Source organism: Impatiens glandulifera, chromosome 1 (genome assembly GCF_907164915.1).
Source record: "Impatiens glandulifera chromosome 1, dImpGla2.1, whole genome shotgun sequence".
NCBI lineage: Eukaryota > Viridiplantae > Streptophyta > Magnoliopsida > Ericales > Balsaminaceae > Impatiens > Impatiens glandulifera.
In genome coordinates this window covers 66,970,841-66,991,902 of record NC_061862.1, presented here as the reverse complement: position 1 = coordinate 66,991,902, position 21,062 = coordinate 66,970,841, and the positions used below count along the sequence as shown (strand labels likewise).

At 23.9% G+C, this 21,062-nt stretch overlaps 2 protein-coding genes and 1 non-coding gene across 3 annotated transcripts; 1 reads left to right on the top strand and 2 right to left on the bottom strand.

Annotated features, from left to right (window-relative positions):
* The first annotated feature begins 526 nt into the window (after nucleotides 1-526).
* Nucleotides 527-615, top strand: TRNAY-GUA. Its single transcript is given in 2 exon segments — nucleotides 527-563; nucleotides 580-615. It is a non-coding gene; the product is annotated as a tRNA-Tyr (tRNA).
* A 155-nt stretch (nucleotides 616-770) lies between these two features.
* Nucleotides 771-3,231, bottom strand: LOC124921285 (COBRA-like protein 2). Its single transcript, XM_047461920.1, has 6 exons — nucleotides 3,087-3,231; nucleotides 2,500-2,579; nucleotides 1,956-2,412; nucleotides 1,708-1,867; nucleotides 1,265-1,545; nucleotides 771-1,175 (listed from the first exon to the last, which is right to left on the bottom strand). The coding sequence occupies exons 1-6, from the start codon at nucleotides 3,178-3,180 to the stop codon at nucleotides 883-885; spliced, it is 1,365 nt and encodes a 454-aa protein (XP_047317876.1). The 5' UTR covers nucleotides 3,181-3,231; the 3' UTR covers nucleotides 771-882.
* Nucleotides 3,232-13,680: 10,449 nt separating this feature from the next.
* LOC124921284 lies at nucleotides 13,681-14,880 on the bottom strand. The gene is made up of 4 exons (XM_047461919.1): nucleotides 14,681-14,880; nucleotides 14,334-14,591; nucleotides 14,045-14,251; nucleotides 13,681-13,960 (listed from the first exon to the last, which is right to left on the bottom strand). The coding sequence occupies exons 1-4, from the start codon at nucleotides 14,684-14,686 to the stop codon at nucleotides 13,907-13,909; spliced, it is 525 nt and encodes a 174-aa protein (XP_047317875.1). The 5' UTR covers nucleotides 14,687-14,880; the 3' UTR covers nucleotides 13,681-13,906.
* Between the last annotated feature and the right edge of the window lie 6,182 nt (nucleotides 14,881-21,062).

Genomic DNA, 21,062 nt, shown 5'->3' with positions numbered 1-21,062 from the left:
TTAATTTTGTCAAAACTTATAATATATTGTAAATCTTTTAATAATTAAATTTTAAACAATTCAATTCCAATTTAAATAGTTGTTATTTATTTTTCGAAACAAATTTATATATAATTTAAGACATTTTATATATAATTTTATTATTTACTCATATTTTTTCAAACAAATAGTACCAATCAACATATTTCTAACTGAACATATTGAACCCAATTAATAAATTGAAATTGTCCACTTTAACGTTTTAGTGATTCATTTCGGTGTATAAAACCCACAAATCACTTCTTCGGTGTATAAAACCCACAAATCACTTCTCCTTCATTAAAGTGATAAGAATTTTAAAAGTGTATAACGTAATATTTTCACCACTAACATTTTTAATTTAAAAGATATAATTATCGTTAAGGTCTAAGTCCAGAATAAACATGTGTTAAAAAAAATACATTGAGTTTTCTGTTATGGAACATTATTTTATATAATAATACTAATTAATTATGAAATAATATCAATTTATAAATAAAAACACAAACCGACCTTAGCTCAGTTGGTAGAGCGGAGGACTGTAGTGGTTTATCACAGCTTATCCTTAGGTCGCTGGTTCGAATCCGGCAGGTCGGATTTTTTTTTCTAAAGTAACAATAATATGAATATAGAAAAAAATAAATAATATTTTTACCATAGTAAAAAATTGTTTCAATTACATTGAAAGTCATATGTTTTTCTGATATACAGCATGAATAGAGAACAAATTAAATCAAACACCAAATCTACCACCATCAGACCAATTCTCTCATATCTGTTGCTAAATCCTCTCCTGTTTTACACTAAAATCAACAAACTTACCTACATTTTTATTTACCTCCTCAGGCCTCAACTCAACTCAGCTCATATGTGAGTAAAGGAAAAGGCTGAAGACAGTAAGATAACAATCAATAAGGTAAACATCGAAACTCTATAACAGTAACTGTTGTTTGGAGAAAACGGGTAAGCATCAGGCGGAGGCATTACACAGTTATCGCCATTGAAATATATCCTTCTCGGAAAAGCCCAGCCGTTATCGAAACCAAACATCGATTTTTCCTTCTGGAAGAGAAGTTCAGATTGAACGTTACCCACAGGTCCCGCTTGCGAGAGAAAATCGTTGTAGAATTTAAGTCCCCACAACATTCCGGTGTCATCTGTCAACAAAAAAAAAAGTAGCTGAGTTTTACTAGCAAGTAATAAGAACTTTTTTTACAGAGTTTTGGATTATTTGAAAAAAACTTACTTATGGAGCCATATGGATTCAATGGTTTGTAGTTAAAACTGAAAATCTGAGTCAGGTTATTGAAGTTTGGATGTTGAACAACTAAATTCCATTGAGAGTAATTCATGTTGTAGTTGAAGTTTGTGATAGTTATCTTCACCCGCCAGTATTCCTTATAGTTGAGTTTTACGTGCCAATGAACCCTAATTGGACACATATGACGAGTACATTGAACCAATGGCATCACAGGGCTATTCTTTCTTGACCTCGATATGACTGATGCTAAATGCGGTGGGTTTCCTCTGCATAACAGAAAAAACAACTTCACTTGTATCTCCATCAGGAAACTTCCGATGAATTTCTAAGTACAAATTCATATTCCTTAAGTGTTAATAAGTTTAGATGGAATCGAGTCTAGAGTTTCCACAAGAAATTAATTCAAGTAAGGATACGAATAAACTTACTTTACACAGCTCCCAGGATGTGCATCTTCATCTCGGCAACCACATGAGCAAGTTTGGCAAGGTACAATTGTATCGTTATAGAACGCAGAAAGTGAAACGCAACAAGTGGGAGTTCTAGAAGCTAGAAATTGCGAATAAGTGCACGTAACGTTCCAGGACACTGCAAAAGAAAACACATAAAGAGTTTCAGAGCATTCTTAGGGGGAATTGAATCATAGACGTGATGACTGATGACTGAACAAGCTTACTCATAGATTGTGTGACTCTCCTTCCATCCGAAGTAAAAAATTTAGTAGGTCTCCCAACTTTCGCAGGACCACAACTATATCCAGGACCAGGGGCTTTTAAGGTAAAGTTCTTAGGAAGCCTAACCGTCTTATTAGTTGTACCCGCAAGACCCGCTGTAAGCTGAAACGAGCCTGCAGCATTAACAGGATCCTGCGCCCACGAGCTTAAAACTCCTCCTTTACAACAATTTGCAACCTGTTTATTATAAGGAGTTCCAGGCAATAAATCGACAATCGTAGGGCTCTTTTTGCAGGAATGAGGAAGGGTTCCTTTGAAATTCGAACAATCTCCTTGTTCGGTTGCTTGACCACCCCACATGTCCCATATCACTTCCTTCTTCGCCCAACTCCATCCTAAAGACCATCCCGGTGCTTGAATGTGACGATATTGTTGAAAATTATACAATGTCACAACAGCCTAACCAGATCAAGAACAAGAAACAAGATTTCGGTTCAAAAGATGAACAAGAAGCAAGGATTGGTCTTGGAATGAACAAATACTTACAGTATAGCCATCACCAGTCCAGGATATGATATCCCACTTAATAGTTATGTTTCCATTTGGGTCTAACGGATCAAAGGCTTCTGATATAAGAACCAACAACATATAACAGAGTAGAGCAAGTCTTAGTAACAGTCAAATTTGAAGAAAACACAGTTAAACCCTAACATGCAAGCAAAACCCTGTTTCAGAAACTTAAGCCAGATTTCAACTACAGATTGTGAAGAAGAGGAAATTATCAAAATCTATAAGAAACCCAACATCCAAAACCTAATTCCATAACCTTAGAATCCATTTCTCTACAAGTTTACGAATGTAAGCAACATAAATTCTTGATAAAAGTCTCAAGTACAAAGGGTTTACACTAAAACTTGAACTAAAACCCACAGTAAGGTCCGTAATCCAAAAGCAAGACTAGAACAAACGCATGCAATGAAATTTGATCAAACCCATATACAAATTCGAAAACAATAACTCAAAATCTCTCATCTACGAACCCATCGCGCTATGACAAGAAGCAATATATTGGCAGAGAGGTATCAAGCAATGGAAAAAGTGTTAATAACGTCGGAAAGAGGAAATGCACAAACCTGTACAAGTAAAGCTGAAGGAAGCAAGCAATAACACTAGTAACAGTAATGGGTATAAGCTCAATTTCATGGCCGATTCAAACCCAACTCCCATTTTTTAGATTACTTGATCACTTCCCCTCTCTGCTTAAAATCTAGTGCAGAAATACAGAAAGGAAGGAAGGAAGGAAAGAAAGGAAAGAGATGACTGCCTAACTCCCAAAGGGTTTTAGCCTCTCGAAGAAGCCCACATAAATAAACTTTCTTTCTACAAAGGAAAGACTCATAATTTGGACATTAGTATTACAAACTGTGTGCCATTTTGCAAGTTATTTCTCAACTCTCATTCATTTTTACATTATTGTTCAAAAATAGGAAAGCTTAATCTCTAAAATTTTAAACTTTTTTAGACCCATTAATATTTTTTTGTAAGAAGTATTAAAACATTTATATAATAATAAAATAAATACTAAAAAATGGTTAAAGTAGCTCAAATAATATATGTATTAAAAGTGGGGAGCATTTAAAGTCATATAAGTAACCACTTGTCAATCTTTGGTTAAAAAAAATTAATTAAATGAAGTAAGAAATAGGTTATATTAACAAATTCTAATGTTAAAGTGGGTAAATATTGCAAGTGTTTTTTAAGTGAAGTCATTTCCTATTTTGTTTTTTTCTTTCAACATTCCAAACGAAAAAAAAGGTCTTACCCGTTTTCCAGTACTTTGAAAATTTAAGGCTTCAATTGATTTTTTTATTAATATAATATTTATTATTTTTAAGAAATTTTTAAGTTTTTTATATTCCTAATAAAAAGGACTTTGAAAATAAATATTTGAACTCTAATGATTTTGAAAAATGGTTAGCCCGATATATATGATTTTGTATGCGGACCGAAACTATAATAAGACTTAATAACATTGATGATTGATATTATTATGTCGTTGGACAGTCCACCAACAACCTAGATTAAACTCTTATCGAATATAAAAACATAAAAAATAAAAGTAAAATAAATTGAAATTATATACAAGTGTACTAAACATGCAATGCGGTTATTGACGAGGTAAGTCTCATTTTTTTTACCCAAAATGTTTGGCATATATAGCTCTTTAGATTGTGTGTGTAATATATTGAGTGCATTAGGCGAGATATAGGTATTTCAATTGGGGAGAAGAGATCTGTAAATGCTAATTTGCTTATGTGATTGTGATGGTTGTTAGAATGAGAATGATGGTATTGGTAATTAAGTTGGGCAGGAACTTTCTGTAAATGCTAATGACCCAAGTGTGTGCAGTGAGAATGAGGGACCGATGATCATAGATTCGATTTTGAACATAGATTATGATTGTCAAAATAAGACTGCTTTGATTATAATAAAAAATTATGTCAAAATAAAATTAAATAACATTTATATTGATTGTCGCTCATTAATCTCTCTTGTTCTAGTTAAGGATCCAAGAATTACAGTAAGGGTGAGGGTGTGTTTAAGGGATTGACGAGATATGATTATGGGTTTAACCTTTTTTTTTTAATTTATAAAATAAAATAGTGAATAAAAAAAATTGAAATAGATATATTCCTTTTCTACTCTAGAAAAAATATTGTTTTTTTATTAAAGCCAAAATCTACTCCGAGAGAGATATTCTTATATAGAGGAACATTAAAAAATATAGGTTAGGAAATCGAAATAAATTTAATAAAATAAATTTTAATTAAATTTTTATATAATTAAATATAATAAAAATATTTTAAATTAAATTTGTAACAGGTAAATAATAATAAAAACTATTCAACAATAATTAACTTTGATTGAAGACTTTCTTTCATATGTTTTTGATAGAAAGTTGAGTTCATTCATGTGAATATGTTATTGTTAGGACGAACTTATATAAAAATAAAAAATACTCCAACAAATATATAAAAATAAAAATACTTAAAAAATAAATAAATTCAAGTTATAAAAAATCATGAAACAACCCAATTATTTATTTAGTGACTTATAATTAACTCAAACTTCAATAACTAATTCATAATTAAAAATTATATCAAATGCATAATCATCAGTCATCACACCTATAAAGAGCTATAAACTACACAATAAAATAATCAAATATGTATGATAAATTTTAAGAGATTAAAAATTGAAATGTCTAATTTTGTAAAGAAATATATTACTTAATTACTATATATTTCTTAACGTTGTTAAGATAAAAATCTCTGAACTTGAATAACCCATCCATAATCACTGCAAATATAAGGATTTGTAAACTTGCAAACAAATAAACTCTATTATGGTTCTAAAAATGGATAATTATAAGAAATAGTATTATAGCATAATTAAGTTGGTACTATTTTCTTCATGTTTTTTCAACAAAGATCTTTCAAACTAAAGAATAAATCCATAATTTTATAAACCATATCGACAGCGTAATCACAATAAATATAAAAAGTTATAAACTAAGAAAACAATCGAAATCTCCATCAATGAAGTTAGAAAATGCAAGCAAATAATCAAATTTCTTTTAATAAATTATAGGACTAATAGGTATAATGTTCAACTAAATTTTAAATATTTCATATTCATTATCTTATTTTAAATTGATCCTTATACATTTAATATGGTTTGAAATTACTCCTTATACATTTATTTTATTTGAAATGGTTCTTTAGTACATTTAGTTTTGTTTAAATGTACATTATAAACATATAAAACCATTTAAAATGTTATAAATATGTTGATTTGTGTTTAAAATATACACAAATTTCTCTTATAGTTAGCATTTTATTTCTCTAAATCATATTGCGGCCAAAGTTTTCATTTTCGTCTTAAAATGATTTTTCAACTCAATTCTCAAACGACGACACATTTCTTATGTTCCATTTTCAGACAACGATGACAGACTAAGATGACGACAAGATTGTTACTCATAAGTCTCCTCTATATTTAGATATTATGTATTTGTGTTTATGCCCCTAAAATCATCTAAGCGATATAAAAATATTGATCATAAAGAAGAGAAAGATATATGATAGTTATATAGTTAAAATGTAAATAATATAATAGACATTACGAGATATAAAATATGATGTCGTAATACAAAATTTTAAATATTGTTAAATCGGCCGGCTAGACAAGATTTACACCAAAATGGCGAATATTTCCTCTGTGAGAATGAATTGAGAGTGAAAATGAATGTAATTTTATTTGAAAATAAAATCAGTTTATTAGTTTCTAATCCAAATTTAAGGAACATAATCAAGATAGAATCTTAGATGATCGATGATTTAAAATTAGTTATCAAGAGTATTAAAATTTTGACCATGAAATATGAAATAAAATTATTAATACTTCGAGCTATATTCTTCATTTTGTATTACATTAAATATTTAAACTATATAAAGAAATGTAATAAGAAACAATTTCAAACATTGTTAAATATACAAGGAGTAATTTCAAACAAAAATAAATATATAAGATCTAAGTTAAAATAAGATAATGTATAGAGATATCTATATATATATATATATATAAATATATAAAAAAGTTCACTTAGACGTATGTACTTGTACAATTAGCTCATCTAACTTATTTAGACATATATACTAATAAAAGGTCATTTAAACATACATACTATCAAAAATTGGCTCATTTAGCCTCTTCTAATAACCATAGTTAATTTTTATTTTTAAATACATATATTTATTAATTAAATATTAATATATTTTCTCTCTTCTTTTACATTAATGAAATCAGATAATTTATTTTATTCTTAAAATTTTTTTATTTTTATATTAGTTTTTTTTTATTTCATCTACATTTTTTTTATCAGTTTTTATTTCTCATAAATCTTAAATTCTTATTTTTTTTTTAAATTAACAACTTATTTATGAATTTTATGTTTTACTATATTAAAAAAAATCTCATTTAATTTAATATGAACAAAAATAAAATTAATAATTTTTTATTTAAATTTTATTCATAATTTATAGTAATAGTAAGTAACATTGTTTTGTCTAATATTTGATTATTACTATTTTAGTGTTTGATGAATAGATTGCTATTATTATCTAAATATTAATTAATTTATTTTTGTGTTAAATAATTTTTATTGTTGAAAGTATAATCATTGAGGCCAAACAATTTTAAAATAATTAATAATTAATATTAATATAAAAAAAATATAAAAAAAAAGAAAAAAATATAAAGTTAAATAATATATATATATATATAATAAATATATATATATATAATATATATATAATAAATATATATATATATATAATAGATACTCATATAAAAAAAACATTTATTAAAAAGATTAATAAATATATATATATATATATAATAAATACTCATATAAAAAAAAAATATTTATGAAAAAGATAAAAATAAAAGATTCATTTATTAATGATAAATGATAAAAAAAAGAAAATATATTAATATTTAATTAAAAAATATATAAATTAAAAAATAAAAATTAACCATAGTTTACTAAAAGAGACTAAATGAGCCAATTTTTGATATTACGTATGTTTAAATAAACTTTTATTAGTACATACGTCTAAATGAACTAGTTGCACAAGTATATATACGTCTAAGCGAGCTTTTTTTCATATATATATATAATGATGCTTAATTTTCAAAGTGTTCAGATTATCGGGTCGAGAGCTGTGGTTAATTTGGATATATATATATATATATATATATATATATATATATATATATATATATATATATATGAGTGTAAATAAATATTTTGGTCGGATTGTGGGTTGATCCGTTCATAAACTTAAAACGATTAAAAATAAAATAAAAAGGTTATAAGTATGTTTTGAACTTGTAACATAACAAAATAAGTACAACACTTTAACTAACTAGTTTAATAAAACTTCATATTTTAAATTCAAAACCAAATTTGATGAACGCAGAATTTTTTAACCATATAAGTTCAACTTTTTAACTAATTAATATATATATATATAATGTTTAATTTTCAAAGTGTCCGGATTGTCGGGTCGAGAACTATGAAATTTAGATATATATGTTAGAGTAAATTAAAAATGTTATCACATTTTAACTGTAATTTTTTTTTAAATTTTTATATCATTACTCGTAGAAATGTAAGGGTTACCTTCTAGTCTATATAAAACTTAATTGAATGTAATGAAAACATTATAATTATTAACCCTTAAGTATTTAAGGATATATAAATTGCCCAAACAAATAATCAAAATCTTCTTTGATTAATGATGGAAGATTCTCAAATAGAAATGACATAATTTCATAAGGAAATAAGAGATAACCAAATTATCCTATTATTTGAGGAGATATTTAGGTAAATTTATAATATTCTTAACAAAATTAGGATAAATTGATACAGTTTAAAAGAAAATAGTTTTTCAGCTACTTTATAACAAAACCCAGCTATTCGAGGATAAGAAAAAGACAAATATATATATAGTTACATCCGTAATAATAGACGCTCGGGTTAAACCATACGACCGTAAACTTATGACCATATTAAAATTGTCAAAATTTATTAAAATAAATTCATAATATTTTAATATATTATAAATAAAAATTTAGAACTACTAATTATTATCTTAAAATATTCTATTTTAAAATTATTATTATTATTTACGTGATTATTGGTATTTATTTAGTTAATATTTAAATAATTATTCAAAAAAATGTATTATAAATAAATTTATATATTAATTATATATATATATATTAAGATGACGACAAGATTATTACTCATAAGTCTCCTCTATATTTAGATATTATGTATTTGTGTTTATGCCCCTAAAATCATCTAAGCGATATAAAAATATTGATCATAAAGAAGAGAAAGATATATGATAGTTATATAGTTAAAATGTAAATAATATGATAGACATTACGAGATATAAAATATGATGTCGTAATACAAAATTTATAATATTGTTAAATGAGCCGGCTAGACAAGATTTACACCAAAATGGCGAATATTCCCTCTGTGAGAATGAATTGAGAGTGAAAATGAATGTAATTTTATTTAAAAATAAAATCAGTTTATTAGTCAAAATAGGTTCTAATCCAAATCTAATGAACATAATCAGGATAGAATCTTAGACGATCAATCATTTGAAATTAGTTATCAAGAGCTAATATGAAATATGAAATAAAAAATTTTAATACTTCAAGCTATGTTCTTCATTTTGTATTACATTAAATATTTAAACTATATAACCAAATGTAATAAGAAACAATTTCAAACATTGTTAAATATACAATGAGTAATTTCAAACAAAAATAAATATTTAACATCTAAGTTAAAATAAGATAATGTATAGAGATATCAATATATATATATGAAAAAAGTTCACTTAGACGTATGTACTTGTACAATTAGCTCATCTAGCTCATTTAGACGTATATACTAATAAAAGGTCATTTAAATATACGTATTATCAAAAATTGGCTCATTTAGTATCTTTTAATAACTATAGTTAATTTTTATTTTTAAATACATATTTATTAATTAAATATTAATATATTTTCTCACTTTTTCTTTTACATTAATTAAACCAGATAATTTATTTTATTCTTAATATTTTTTATTTTTTTATTATTTTTTTTATTTCATCTACATTTTTTATTATCAGTTTTTATTTCTCACAAATCTTAAATTCTTATTTTTTTTTTTTAATTAACAACTTATTTAAGAATTTTATGTTTTACTATATTAAAAAAAATTCTCATATATGAACAAAAATAAAATTAATAATTTTTTATTTAATTTTTATTCATAATTTATAGTAATAGTAAGTAACATTGTTTTGTCTAATATTTGATTATTACAAAGTATAATCATTGAGGCAAAATAATTTTAAAATAATTAATAATTAATATTAATATAAGAAAAAAATATAAAGTTAAAATAATATATATATAATAAATATATATATAATAAATATATATATATAATAAATACTCATATAAAAAAAACATTTATGAAAAAGATAAAAATAAAAGATTCATTTATTAATGAAAAATGATAAAAGAGAAAATATATTAATATTTAATTAAAAAATATATAAATTAAAAAATAAAAATTAACCATAGTTTACTAAAAGAGATTAAATGAGCCAATTTTTGATATTATGTATGTTTAAATGAACTTTTATTAGTACATACGTTTAAATGAACTAGTTGCACAAGTACATACGTCTAAACGACCTTTTTTCCATATATATATATATATATATAAATAATGTTTAATTTTTTAATTATCCGGATTGTCGGGTCGAGAGTTATGGAATTTAGATATATATGTTAGAGTAAATTAAAAATGTTATTACATTTTAACCGTATTTTTTTTCAATTTTTATATCATTACTCTTGAAAATACACGGATTACATGTTAGTCTATATAAAACTTAATTGAATGTAACTAGAACATTATAATTATTAACCCTTAAGTATTTAAACATATATAAATTGCCCAAACAAATAATCAAAATCTTCTTTGATTAATGATGGAAGACTCTCAAATAGAAATGACATAGTTTCATAAGGAAATAAGAGATAACCTAATTATCCTATTATTTGAGGAGATATTTAGGTAAATTTATAATATTCTTAACAAAACTAGAATTTAACCCGTGCATTTGCACGAGTAATAATATAAAAACCGTGAAAAAAAATTACGAATAACATTTTTTATTTTATTTTTAACCGTTTTAAGTTTATGGGTGAGTCAACCCACAATCCGACCCAATTATCCATTTACTCAACATCATTATATATTAGTTAGTTAAAAAGTTGAACTTATATTAATATTAAAACGTCCCGCGTTTATCAAATTTGGTGTTGAATTTAAAATATAAAGTCTTTATAGCCTAGTTGGTTAAAGAGTTGTACTTATTTTGTTAGGTTGCAAGTTCGAAACATACCTCTAGCATTTTTAATTTTATTTTTAACCGTTTTAAATTTAAAAACGGGTCAAACCCACAATCCGACCCAAGTATCCAAATTAACCACAGCTCTCGACCCGGCAATCCGGACACTTTAAAAATTAAGCATCATTATATATATATAGATTAGGATAAATTGATACAGTTTAAAAGAAAATAGTTTTTCAGCTACTTTATAACAAAACCCAGCCATTGGAGGATAAGAAAAAGACAAAAATATATATATAGTTACATCCGTAATAACAGACGCTCGGGTTAAACCATACGACCGTAAACTTATGACCATATTAAAATTGTCAAAATTTATTAAAATGAATTCATAATATTTTAATATATTATAAATAAAAATTTAGAACTATTAATTATTATCTTAAAATATTCTATTTTAAAATTATTATTATTATTTACATGATTATTGGTATTTATTTAGTTAATATTTAAATAATTATTCAAAAAAATGTATTATAAATAAATTTATATATTAATTATATATATATATTAAAAATAATTTTAAAATAATATTTGAAATTTAATTTTAATTTAACAATTATAAATAAAATATATATACAAATTTTAAGTATTAATCTTATTAAAAGAAATTTTAATTTAAACTTATTTTAATACATTTTATTTTATTAATAAATAATTAAGTTAAAATGTTAAATATATAATAAAATATTATTATTTAGAAATGTTTAATGTTTGCATATTGCCAGGTTGAACGCAGTTACAAACTAGTCCAAATTTATATTTATGTGGCATCTTAGTCATCAATTACACAGGCAAAAATTAACTGTTATATTTTTCCATTTAACTGAATAAATATGATATCTTCTGTATATTTATTTGACATAAATATAATATTTTCTAATTTGACTATCTAAACTAAATAAATTTGTCATTTTCTTTATCTGTTTTTTCACTACACATTACTTTTGAACATTTAACCAATTAACTAAATGAATCTAATCTAAACAATTTTTTAACCAACAAAATTTACCACCACACCACTCTACATTTCACTTATTTACATGCCTTATTCTTATTTAGTTTATTTTTTAAATTCTATAATAAAACATAATATTATCCAATTTTATTAAATAAATCACTTGATTTATTAACTCAATATACTTTTAAAAACATATATATTAATATTTTTATCAAATTAATACCAATCAACTGTTTTAAACGATTCTAAATTTGTTTTAAAAACCCTCTACTCAACATATGCTTCTAGAACTCATTGATGGGGTGGTTTTAGATTTTGTGGGATCATAACAAAAATCAAAATTAACTTATTTAATTAATTAATTAAAATACTTTCACTTCTTGTTTAAATGATTTTTTTTTTAAATTATAATAGAATCAAACATGATTTCATTCATCTTCTTATAACTAAATAATTAAATTCAAACTAAAATATTAAAATATCTTCTATTTCTTCAAAAAGAAAAAGTATACATTAATATATTTTAATTTTTTTATTTATAAAAAACTAATTTTCTCAAAATCAACAACAATTTTTAAAATAATCTAAAGTTTATTGAAATATATTTATAGGGAATAAGCCAATTTTCTTAAATTTTCTTAAATTTTAATATTAAAAAAATCATTTAAAAAAAATTAAATAACTCACTTGTTTTTTTTATCAACAAAAGTTTTTTTTTAAAAAAACCCATAAAATCCCAAAAGAACTCCATCAAACAAGCTCTAGTGACATTGAGAAATATAATAATAGTAATTATGATTTACATCTAGTGTGGTATTATCATGTTACACAAAATAAGTATTTAGTATTCGTGACAGCTACTATATATAAAGAAAGAAGAAAAAAAAAGTGTCATTTTTGTGTTAATGCACTTAATAAGGTCTCAACTGCTAAAGGAAACAACAATAAATTTGACATAGAATTTTGCCTCTTAAACAATTCTACATTTATTATGATCTGATCAACTTCAAATAAAGCAAAGGACACCCGTGAGATTAATAAATAAATAAATAAATAATACTGCCAATCAGTCACGCGGAGTGAAATAAATTAAATAATACTCTATTCTATATTATAGAAAAGATAATATGATATATGCAGTCACGCTTCCATTTTCTATTTTTATTTATTAATTTCTGACCAAACTTTTCTTATAATTTGTTTTTGTTTTTTGTGTGAATATATATATATATATATATATAATAGAAAACTCACTTCAATCTTATTACATAAATTAGCACAAAAAATTTGTGACCTTTTCTTTTAAGGCTGGTTTGATTCTATCTATAAACTAATTCAACATACAATCAAAATGTTTAATGAAATATTACAATAATTTAAATAACCATTATATATATATATATATATATGTGTTATTGTCCATAGTATTTTCTTTTATGTAAACTTATTTTTTATGTCTAATCTAAATTCAGCATAAAATACAATTTATATAGTTCAACTTAAAAATTCAATAATATTTAACTTAGAATTATAATTTAGTCATAAGAACTTTTTAGAAAAGTGTATTTAGTTACAAATTAAAGAAAATTGCCAATTCTTTTTTATTATGTTGCCATATATTTTTTTAAAATACACTTTTTTTTCCCCAATTCATCTTTTTGTTACTTTTGTAAAATAATGATAAAAAAAACTCATGATAATAAAAATATATGAAACATCAAAATATATATATAATGTATGCTCTTAATTATGTTGTTTGGTCCAGACCAAACCAACCCCACTTTTTCACTCTTTTTTGTTTTACAATCATCACACGCACATACCCTTCTCTTAAATTATATGCTACTAACAATACTACTAGTACTATAGCTAGTTTAAAGGTGGTGTTCACATGGCGGTTACCGGCGGATACGGTGGCCGGAGTTCTTCTTTAGGACACACAGATCGGCCTTAAGCAGCTTGAAAACAGACCTGTTTTTCTCTTCTGCAAAACCCACAAACTTTTTATTAGAAAAAATGAAATTTGAAACAAAATTGTTAAATTATGAGGACTGAATGACTGACCCACCATTTTAGGTTTAGTGTGGAGGAGGTCCGGCGAGATCTTGTATAGATCTTCATCAACAGCCTTGGGGATTTTTCTCTCCGGCGTCTGGACTACTTTCACGGCGTCGCATTGCATCCAACTATCATCATCATCATCATCTTTCTTCTTCATCATCGTCTTCCCATCTTTGCCTTGCCGTCCTTTCTTCTGCTGGCAATTTCTTTTTCCCTGAAACGAATTCGGGTTTGATAATCTTTCATCTCATCTGGGAATTCAGTAAAAATAAGAAAAGATTCAAACTTTAAATTACCCTATTGCGTGAGACGACGATCATTGTGGGTGTAACGACGTCGTTCTGATAGAGATCGCCGGCGACGTAAAGATCTTGATCTTGTGAGTAAGCGGTGTAAATAGGGTAAAACCCTCCGGCGGCGGCGGAGGCGGGCTGTCTGGCGGATTCGAAACATTGAGTGAAAGGGAGGTCGTCGATGGAGGCGGCGCCGTTGTTGGTACAGTATTCCCAGCTTCCAAACGCAGGAACATGGCTTCTTCTAAGGTAATGATATTCCTGGTAATAATTATTATTATGAAATCGTGTTAACGAAAGAGAGAGAGAGAGAGAGAGAGAGAGATAGAGAGATAGAGAGAGATGCTTACATCCATTTGTGGGCAGTGTCAGAAAACAGAGAATGTGGAGAAGAGAAGAGATTGAAAAGAGCTCAACGAAAATGGCTGCTTTCTGTTTTGGACTTTCTTTCTTTCTTTCTAACAAGCCAGACGTGCTCTGTTCTTGCTCTGTATAATATGTATGTATATATAAAAAGGCTAGAGAGAAAGAAAGAGAGTAACTTTCCCTTTTTCTTCCTTTCTTTCCTTTCTTTAGAGATCATGGGTTTTAAAGGGAAAAAGAGGAATGGTTATTTTCAATAATTAACCTTATTTAAGTTCCTTTAATCTATTAATAACATAATTAACAATTATGAACGCACTTAATCTGTAATTAAGTCTGCCTAATAATCTGCTAAAATATATTTACATAAACAAAAATTATAATCAAATATATTTTGATTTTAAACGCAATTTTTTTTTTATCACGAGTTATCATTTTCTAACCTAGCGACAACAAGAGTTGTATATCTCTAATCTCACTGAGATGAGATCTTGGATTCGAGCCCGTCAGACGACAAGTTCTGCAAATGAGGGTTAATTACACTTCAAAATATTAAAGCAGAATTTAGTTTAAACAAATAAATTGAGGATAAACTCAATCAAATTTATCCTAGATTAAGCTATTATTTTTCATTTTAAATTAAGATATTATATGTCCTTATATTAATTTTTATAAATATAAAATAAATGGTAACCGGGTAAATGATAATAAAAAAAACTCCTGATCTTTCAAAATAGGTTCCTAGCCTTTTATAAAAGCTCTTTTATAATGTTAAAATTTTGAATTTAAAAAAAAAGAAAAAACTTATTAATAAAAATGAATACCCAAGGTCAAACTAGTCCTAACACAATAAAAACTATGTGTGTGAAAGAGAAAGAGAGATCCAAGTAAGGGATATTAAATTCCATGACAAAGAAACAGAGGATGAATCATAAAGAGGAAAGAGAGATAAAGAAAAGAAAAGAAGGGAAGCAGATTTTTAATTGCTTTTACAGTACCTAGCTAAAAGACAGACAGATATTATTATATATATTATTATATAATTGAAAAAGAAAAGGTCTATCTATACTCTATATATATACTCTACTACTCCTGTTATGACTCTGTTTGTCCTTCTCTTTTTAAGAGAGAAAAAGTGTAATGTACGTATATTCCCATTAATACTCAAAATATTCAAAATCTAATATTCCACTTTATTTCTTTTTTTCATTTTTAATCCATCATTAATTCATCTTCAATAAATTATTATTGTTTTTAATAATAGTAAGGGATAACCTAATATGATGGAATCTTAAAATTCTAAATTCTAATTCTAATATTGAATTGAATCATCTAGACTAGACACTAACAAATTGAATAACTATGTGTTTTTTTAATTGTTCAACTAGACACAACACAATTCATTTTATTAATTTCTAATAATTTGATCAATATAATTAAAATTTAAAAATATACATTGATGTAAAAAAAATATAAATAATAAGGTTATGCTTTACATTCTCATAAGTCATGAATACTAAGTTGTTTTATTTCATTAATTTCTTTTGCTTAAACTTAAAGCAATAATAATTAGTTTTATTGAATTAATTATTATTTATTTGCTTAGAATTAAAGCAACTAACTTGAAAATGACCTTTAAAGTAGAACAGCCCTGCCCACAGCCCCACGACTTACAACATTGTGCTCCGTGCCCACTGACCATTCCATCCCCACAAATTTTGAATTATACTTCAATTAACCAAAAAATTAATGTATTTATATATTATTTTATTTTATTTTAAAATAAATACATTTTTACACTATTATATATCATTTACATTTTTATTTTTCTTAACTTAGATAAAGTTAATAAGTTCTCAAATCATTATAACACAACTTAAATGAGGCTCTTAACACTTTAATTACCGTATTAAATTATTATAATTGTAGTGTAGTTAGTTATAACTTGTAACGATAATTTAGTTAGTTTACATACACTTAGTTATAACTTTTAATAATAATTTAGTTGGTTACATGGTAGTCAAATTTATTCAATCTAAGTAATTATTAGGATTATTAGAGATTCTTCATATATTAGGATTATTTTTATAACATAAAAGGAGAAAAAAATAATTATAAATGATGATTTAAAAAAAATAATATTATTATTAATAAAATTATTTTAAAATATTGATATATATATATATATAAAAATAAAATAAATAAATAATAATTTAAAATAAATAATATTTTGATAATAAATTAAGTAATTTGATTAATGAAAAAAATAGTAAAATATGTGAGTGATTTGAAGTATTTAAATAATTCAAATTAAATATGATTTTTTTTATTACCTTAGTTATATATAAATATATGTATTAAAAAAAATATTACTTTTTCTTCTTAAAAAATATGATTTTTTTAATTTTTGTTACAAGAACATAACATAATTTTTACAGTTTAAAAAATATATTATTTAATTAAAAAATAGGCTAATTGAGATTTTATAAGATAAATTATGAAAATATATTTTAAATTAAAATTTAATAAAAATAAAATAATTGTATTTTAATATTTTAATTATTTAAAATAATAATTGTATGATATTTTAATTTAAATATAAACTATAAATAAAAGGCAATATAAATGGGAAACTTAAATTTTCATATATCAAAATAGTATTATATCAAAACTAAAATTTGAACTTAACCTATGGAGAATTATTTGGATTTATTTTAAATATTATCTATATTGAAAAAGAAGAAGATAATTTAGTGATTTAATTTAAATAATTTATTTTTTATATAAAAATGACCACAAAGTAAGAAGGAAAAAGAACAATAGTTTTCAAAATATGAATTTTTTTAAGTAATAATATATAATGTAGGATAGAGATAGTGTTGAGAATTATGTGATAATGTGTAATTAATCTTAGAAAATGAAATATATATCAATAATGTTTTAATTCAGCGGGTGTGGATTAAAAATTTAAAAACAAATTCCCTATTCTATATTCATTTCACTAGGTAAATGAAACATCATTCCTTACTTAAAAAGTTCTTTTACAAAAGTTTTCATTACTCCGTTTTAAAATATCTCTTATGGGTCTTGAACTTCAAACAAGATATTTACTATTTTATTCCAGATCAATCAAAATACACTTTAATTATTTTATTATTAATTAAGCAACTGATTAGAAAGAAGAGAGGTAATTATATTCATTCATTCCTTTGTGGTTTACTTCTCAAATTTGATTTTTATATGAATGGAGGGAACCTATAATTATTTCGAACCCGAATATCTTTCTTCTTTCCAACTCGCTGCTTGATGTAATAATAAAATAATTAAACTGTATTCTGATTGGTCCGGAACTTTGATGCCAGAAAATCTGATTTGCTTGAATTTGGAGGCTTTTAAAAGAAACGAAAATGTTTAAAGGGTTTAATTAGTTATGAACTAATAAACATGTAACTAACACGCACATATTTATGCATCAATACATAAAATTTTAACTCAAAATGTTTAGACTTTTAATAAATCTACGTCTCTTATCTCAAATTTATAAAATATGATCTTTAACTCATCAAGTTAGATCAATTCATAATCTAATTAAAAATATATATATATATATATATATATATATATATATATATATATATATATATATATATATATATTAACCACCTTAAATAAATCTAGATAAAAATATCATTGTATGTTTATTGAAAGAATAAATTAATATTAATATTTTGTTATTTTTATTAAAAAAATTAAAACAAAGAAAAGTGTGTATAATGGGAAGTTCATTTCATTTTCAAATATAACTACATTTTTTTTTATAATATTAGCTCTTAAATCTTATTATTCTAAAATAGTTTAACGATTTTGGTTTTATGTAAAATTTTAAATTAGTTAAATTTTCGATTTTAAATTAATGGTATTAAAAGTTTAATATTTTACTAATTTATAAATTATTTTGATTTTACATACACGAATTGAATTTACATTTATAAGTTAAAAAAACATAATTTAAATAAATGAACTTATATAATTGATTTTGTTTTTACTTATAACTTATTTGAATGATAAACTAATTTTTTACTATCTTAAGTAATTTTCAAATGTTAAAATCATAAATTATTTTGACTCACTGTAATCATCATTTATTAAATTGTTTTGGAATCACATTTATAAAAATAACATTTGATTCATTAATTATATTTTATTTAAAAAAGATAAATAAATAAAACTCAATATAATTTATAATATTTATTGAATTGGGAAAGTAACATATTATCTAAATCCGGCTAAATTCATCTTAAAAATTCAAATGATACGATGATCAGTAAATAAATTCAGATTGAACTAATAAATTCTATAATCTGAATTTGAGAAAATTTTGGAAGTACCATTTAACTACTATGGTTGAAAATATAAAAGTTATAATCTCAATTCAATATTTATTTACTTTTTTTTTTCGTGATTTTACAACTTTTTACATTAATTTTTTCTTTTTGATTTCTCAAAATGCCATTCCAACTTATAATTTGATCCACTTAAAGCTAATGTTGGTTTTTTGAGTTTTTATTAGTTTTTTTTTAAATAATAATAATCCATGCAAAAAAAGACTATTTATGTTTTAATTGGTTGAAAATAAGTTTTTAGTAGAATAGAGAAACAAACTATTTGTCCATCCAAAAATATTATTAATGGCTCAAATAATTTTTAAATAATATTTCTTAGTTGGTTAAGTCTATTTTAAATAAATTTATCCGCATAATTATTGTTTTTAAAACCAATTAATGTATAATAAAAAAAGTTGAGATATTGGATTATTATTATTATGCCCATCTACTTTACATAATTTAAAAAAAATAAATCTTAAAATATATTATTCATTTTTTTCAGAATGATAGAATGTTTACCATCTTACATATTTAACACCCTAATGTTAAATCATTACATAATTCCATTACTATACAAATTGAATATCAACAATAAATTTTAATCCAATCAAAAGATCTAATTTTTTTATTTATAATTTTAGAACGGGAGGTTCGCTCCTCTTTTAAAGTGCGACTAATACAAAATAAAAATAAATTCGTTTACTGTATATAATATATATCAACAATAAATTCTAATCCAATGGAAAGAGAATTTTGAATTTTTTTAAAAAAAATTATAACACTGAATATCGTTTATCTTTTGGAGTGCGATTAATCATCGCAGATTAAACATATAACTCGTAAACACAATTACCATTTAATCGAACGTAAAATTTATCACTTCACACTCGAACTCAAAACCTCAGATAAACTTTATCTGGAGATATACCCGAAGTAGGTAAGTAAGTGTGAATGTTATTAGAAACACTCAAAGAGTTCTATAATTTGAAAAGAATGACCTAACTTGAAAACTTAAAAATCCGTAAATGAATTTAAATAAATATTTTTTCTTAAATACCTGATTCAAATATTATAATATTATAAAATATATCTTTTATATATATATATTTAATAATAATTTTTTTATTCCGTATCAACTCCATCTACAAATTCAAGTATTTCTATTTGTTTAAAGTATTTTCATATATAATCTTTGTGTAATTTTCTATATAAAATTTATAATCAAATGAATCTTTTAAGTTTGAATTTTTTTTTTTTTTTTAACTGAGAGGATAAAAAAATAATGATTGTTCATAATTTTGAGATAGTGATTATTATTTTTTATAAAAAAAGACTTAAAATATATTAATATATATAAATAAAATAAAATTTTAAAATAAATGATATTTTTGTTAATGAAATAAATGATGTGATCGTTGAAAAATGATTAATTAAAAAAATAATTTTGTTTAGGCCTTGATCGGTTATGAGTTTTTTATAAAATCAAGAGAGAGATAAATTAAATATTGGGCTATGATTTTGAGAAAATAATGATTATTTTCGGTAAAAATACTTAAATCATATTGATATATATAAATAAAATATAATATAATAATTTAAAATAAATGGTATTTTAGTATTTTGGTTAATGAAATGAGTGACGTGATTAGTAAGAATTGATTGGTTGGAAAATTGATTTTGTATGGATTTTTAAAATAACCCAAAAAGTAAAAAGAACAAAGCCTTAGACCATCTCTAAACGAAAAACTCATTTTCAAACTCATTTTGGTATAAATGTCACATCAAACAGTAATTCTTCTCCAGCTGAAAAACTCATTCTCAAACTTAAAAGAATATTCTTATAATATTTTTTTTACAACAACTTTTATAACTTTTTAATATCACCCCATATATTTTACATTTTTTTATAAACTACACCACATTATTTTAATATTAACCCATTATTTTAAATTTGATTATAAATTAATTATAAAAATTCAAAAAT